Source organism: Neopsephotus bourkii, unplaced genomic scaffold (genome assembly GCF_033783945.1).
Source record: "Neopsephotus bourkii isolate Nb327-2 ecotype Australia unplaced genomic scaffold, CSIRO-AGI_Nbou_v1 NB_72, whole genome shotgun sequence".
NCBI lineage: Eukaryota > Metazoa > Chordata > Aves > Psittaciformes > Psittacidae > Neopsephotus > Neopsephotus bourkii.
Window position 1 is genome coordinate 161,759 of NW_026900589.1, and position 4,513 is coordinate 166,271.

At 60.0% G+C, this 4,513-nt stretch overlaps 2 protein-coding genes and 1 long non-coding RNA gene across 3 annotated transcripts; 2 read left to right on the forward strand and 1 right to left on the reverse strand.

The window, feature by feature from the left end:
* Window positions 1-645: 645 nt before the first annotated feature.
* LOC133212659 (beta-keratin-related protein) lies at window positions 646-1,126 on the reverse strand. The gene has a single exon (XM_061354327.1). The coding sequence runs from the start codon at window positions 1,022-1,024 to the stop codon at window positions 695-697; it is 330 nt and encodes a 109-aa protein (XP_061210311.1). The 5' UTR covers window positions 1,025-1,126; the 3' UTR covers window positions 646-694.
* A 154-nt stretch (window positions 1,127-1,280) lies between these two features.
* LOC133212663 (uncharacterized) lies at window positions 1,281-4,094 on the forward strand. The gene is made up of 3 exons (XR_009725567.1): window positions 1,281-1,647; window positions 3,493-3,583; window positions 3,874-4,094. It is a non-coding gene; the product is annotated as an uncharacterized LOC133212663 (long non-coding RNA).
* Window positions 4,095-4,115: 21 nt separating this feature from the next.
* LOC133212669 (beta-keratin-related protein) lies at window positions 4,116-4,449 on the forward strand. Its single transcript, XM_061354349.1, has one exon. The coding sequence runs from the start codon at window positions 4,120-4,122 to the stop codon at window positions 4,447-4,449; it is 330 nt and encodes a 109-aa protein (XP_061210333.1). The 5' UTR covers window positions 4,116-4,119.
* The last annotated feature ends 64 nt before the right edge of the window (window positions 4,450-4,513 follow it).

The following is a 4,513-nucleotide window of genomic DNA, read 5'->3' on the forward strand; positions in this document are numbered from 1 at the left end:
GGCTTTGGGCATCAGTTCCATGCTGACCTCAGTGGTGTGTGTGTTCCACAACAGTTCTGTTCCAGGCTGTCAGGAAATGCCTGCTCAGCCCAGAAGTGCTCTGGGTACAGGCAGGGAGTTCCCAACCATCCAGATCCCTGAGTGCTGCACTCTACCTTTGCCAGGCAAGAACAGTTCTTGCTACAGCCATGGAGCGCCCAGCCATCCAGCTCGTTGCACTTGTGGAAAGGCAATCATCATTGCCGGCGGATGACAAGAGCAAAAGAGGAGGCTCTTTCAAGGCCAGAAACTATGGAGAAAGCCATAGTTTTACCAGGGAGTAACGCTTCTGGATACTCTGCTAGTCAGGATTGGGGAAAAGGGAAGGAGCAAAGAAAGATGACTCTCGCGGAGATGATGCCCGATGTCTTTATTGAGATAATAAAGGGAAATGGAACAGATTAGAACTTAAGCAATGCATTTTGGAGGCCGAGTAAAGCTTGGGTAAGAGGTGGGAAGTGATGGGAAAGCAGAGCAAGAGAAGGGAAGCCAGAGGTTTCCTGGGCAGAGAGAGAAGGGCAGCACAGGCCCCTTCCTGCAGGCGGAGCGGCCGGAGCTCGGCTCCTCTGCAGAGCACAGCCACGCTCTCGGGGCTGTCTCCAGGGCTTTCGTGGAGGCTGCTGGTGCTGGAGCAGAGGCAGGCAATGCACGGGCTTCAGCATAAGAGATTGCCACGTCCCAGAGCCCCGCCGAGCCCCCGGCCCAGCCCTGCCCAGCCATAGCCCCCCAGCCCCAGGGAGCCCCCAGAAGCGATGGGCACGCTGGCAGCGCTGAGAGAGCTGCCCACGGCAGCCGAGGCGCTGGATCCCACGGCTGTGCTCTGCGGGAAGGAGCTGAGGATCGGGCCCGGCAGCGTCACCAGCACTGGCGAGGGCTGGATGGCAACGCTGGAGTCGGCGCAGCGCAGGACGCACGGCTCGTTGCAGCTGTTGGCAAGCGGGGTTGGGCCGCAGGCAGCGGGCAGGCACGGGCTGTAGCACGACATGGCTGCTGGAGGGAGGAGAGCCTGCGGGACCCAGACAGGGAGCAGAGGCCATGAGCTGCCGGGCCCTGTCAGGCACCAGCTGCGCGCCTCTGGCAACGGGCACTGCCTGGCCAGGGCCAGGGAAAAGCCTTCCCTCTTCCCGCACCGTCCCAGCTCCCAGCAGAGGGGAGCACAGGGCATTTTCCAGCCTGGAGCCCTGCATCAGAACCACCCCGCACAGGACCTGAGCATTTGCCCCCATACCCAAAGGAGACAAGAAGGGAGTTCAGACGTACCGAGGTCACCAAGGAGAGGAAGGGAAGAGCTGTGGATGGAAGGGCCTGGAGTAGCACGGCCTTTTATACAGTGAGCCAGCGCCTCGGGAGACGTGGAACACGTGTGTGTTTGTGAAGCACGGTAACAAACAGCAATTTGAGGTTTGCAGAGCACAGCCGTGAGATGGAGAATCATCTCTTTCATCTGAAAGGTCTGATTTGCATTTCCCCATTGGGTGAGAGTGCAGCGGTGATGCATGCGATGCTGCTCCTGTAAGCAACGGCCTTGGAGGTCCCAGCCAGCTTCCAGAAAGGGTTTCAGCAGCTCCAGGCCCTGTGTGAGGGTTGTGCACATCCTTGCTGGGGAGCGTGAGGGCCCCTCTCAGCCTGGCCTTGACCTGCGGAGCGCTGCTGATGAAGGGCACTTGCCTGGGTCACCTGTGGAAGGGCTGAGGCTGAGGAGCACAGGTCCTGCAGGGCCACGGAAGGGCTCAGTAAGCAGCCAAGACCCGGCCGGATGCCTTTCTGGAGGAAGGACACAGAAAGAAGGGGACTCAGATCCCCAGGGGTGGTTGGAAGGTGAAGGCCAAAGAAGGACCCTTTGTGGGATGGAGAGAAGCACCACTGTGTGAATGAAGGGGGCACTGGGAGTATTCCTAGAGGTGGCCTCAAAGCAGGGATAAAAAGGCTGAAGGGGGAAAGGTCTTGCTGCAGGGCACTGTGTCATTTCTCAGTCCCCAAATTCTCATTCCCAAAGTGCATCATCAGCCGCAGGGGTGCCAGCTCAAAGGGGCAGAGGAGCAAACCCGTGGGCATTTGCCTGAGGGTGCTTCCACTTTGGGTGTCCTTGGCCGGCCTGGCAAGGACGTGTCCTCTGGTGCCTGCAGTTCAAAGCAGAAGGCTTCCCGGGGAGCAAGTGCGGGCCTGTGGTGTCCGCTTCCTGCCCTCGGGCGTTCCCACACAGCTGCTGAGGCAGTGGATGTGTGTGCCCTCTCCAGCTGCCTCAGCTCTGCTCAGGCACAGCCAAGGCCGGGCTCCCCATGGCACAGGAATGGCTCCCAGCCTTCTGCATCCAGCAGCAGGGCAGGGGCAGGCCAAGGAGGAGAGCAGCCCAGGCATGGTGCTCACTGCCTGCCTCCCCTTGGTGTGCGCTGCGGAAACGTCTTGGAGTGGGAGCGTCAGGGCACGTCTGTGCTGTCCTCCTTTGGCTGCTGTTTCACCCAGGAGCACGACAGGGTTCCAAGGAGTCCCCATGTGCTTGGGCAAGACGCTGACAGTCCTGACAACACTGTGCAAAAAGCTGCATGTCTGCAGGAACGCATGTGGTTGTGAAGCTGCACCTCTGCATAGCTGAGGTCATTTGCCCCAGAGCCCCTGGGGCCAGGTCATGGGTGATTCACCCTGAGGTGGAGCTGAGGTCTCTCCGAGTGGCTCAGCTCTTTCTGGTGGCTGCTCCTGCCCCCTTGCAATTAATGGGCCCTAAAGGTGCCCATCTGTCCCTGAGCTGGGCAAAACAAGCCGGACCCTCCGGGTCAAGTGACCTGCACAAGCCACCCTCCAGTGATGCAAGAGGAGCGTTGTTTTCTTCGGGAAGAGGGTGCTGAAGCCAACAGGTTCACTTGGTGCTGTCTCACACTCAGGCATGAGTCAACAGCTCCTTCATGGCTCTCCAGGATGTGCTGAGCCACTGCTTCTACTCAGAAGAGGGTTTGCCTCCCGAGCTCAGGAGGGCTTTGTTTGACCATCACCTCCCAACCACCCCGGTGTTCCCAATGCCCTCAGCAGAGCAGCCATCCTGCAGGGGCTTGGCTGGGCTCTGAGCATCTCCACAGCCTGCAGGCACTGGTCTTGCTCAGGGCCAGCCAGAGCCCACCAAAGAGAGACCCTTCTGAGTGCCCTTCAGCCTTGCTGCACAGGCAGAGTGCTAAGTAAGCAGTGGCCACGTTGCCCAGGAAGGGCAGGACCTGCACAACACCCAGTCATGGCCTCAATCTGCCCCAAGGCCTCACCAGCACCTGGAATGGGACCTCAAAGGAGCGCTGGTCTGCGGGAGAACCACAATTGCTATCAACACAGTGACATGAGTGATTTTTCCAGGATGAAAAGGGACCAAGCATTTCAGGCAGAGGAGGCATGTCTTTCATCTTCCAGCTGAGCTCTGGGAAGCCAAAATTGCCGTTTCTCAACATGCTTCGTGTTTGGGTCATTTTTCAGCTCCCCTGGGGCTCTGGGCTGCAGTATAAAAGCGGCCCAACTGCCAGCTCCTCCATCCTCTCCTCGTGCCTTCCTCTGCTCCGCGAAGTTGGTAAGTCTCAGTTCAGTTTGCCTCTTGTCTCCCTGGTTGGCAGAACAGGTTTTTGTGATGAGGGCCTCCCTGGATCTTGGTGAATAGGCTGGGATGTGGATCAGGACATGGGTTGGTCTCTGCCAGCCGTGGTTCTTTCCAGGGCTCAGGTCCTATGGCCAGCACTGTCTATCCGATGACTGGGCACTTCCTCCACCATCCACAGTTCAGCGATGCTGCTTTTGCACTAATGGCAGGATGAGGAGCTCCCCCGGGAGAGGTGGTCCCACCATTCACACCTTCCTCCATAGTGGCTGCTGTCTTCAGGAGCCTGTTGCGCTGTGCTCAGCCATGTGCCCTCCTGAGAGCAGGGCGAGAGGAGCCCGACCTGGCAAGACCAGGGCGCTCAAGGGCAGGGCGTTCGGCTGTGTGAACAAATGGGTGCTGGTAGAAGGGCTGATGGCCAGGAAGTGCAGAGCCGATTCCAAGGAGAGGGATCCTCCTGATCTGCCACAGAAAATCTTTCCCTGTCTAAGGCTCTCCTCCCTCCAGCAGCCATGTCGTGCTACAGCCCGTGCCTGCCCGCTGCCTGCGGCCCAACCCCGCTTGCCAACAGCTGCAACGAGCCGTGCGTCCTGCGCTGCGCCGACTCCAGCGTTGCCATCCAGCCCTCGCCAGTGCTGGTGACGCTGCCGGGCCCGATCCTCAGCTCCTTCCCGCAGAGCACAGCCGTGGGATCCAGCGCCTCGGCTGCCGTGGGCAGCTCTCTCAGCGCTGCCAGCGTGCCCATCGCTTCTGGGGGCTCCCTGGGGCTGGGGGGCTATGGCTGGGCAGGGCTGGGCCGGGGGCTCGGCGGGGCTCTGGGACGTGGCAATCTCTTATGCTGAAGCCTGTGCATTGCCTGCCTCTGCTCCAGCACCAGCAGCCTCCATGAAAGCCCTGGAGACAGCC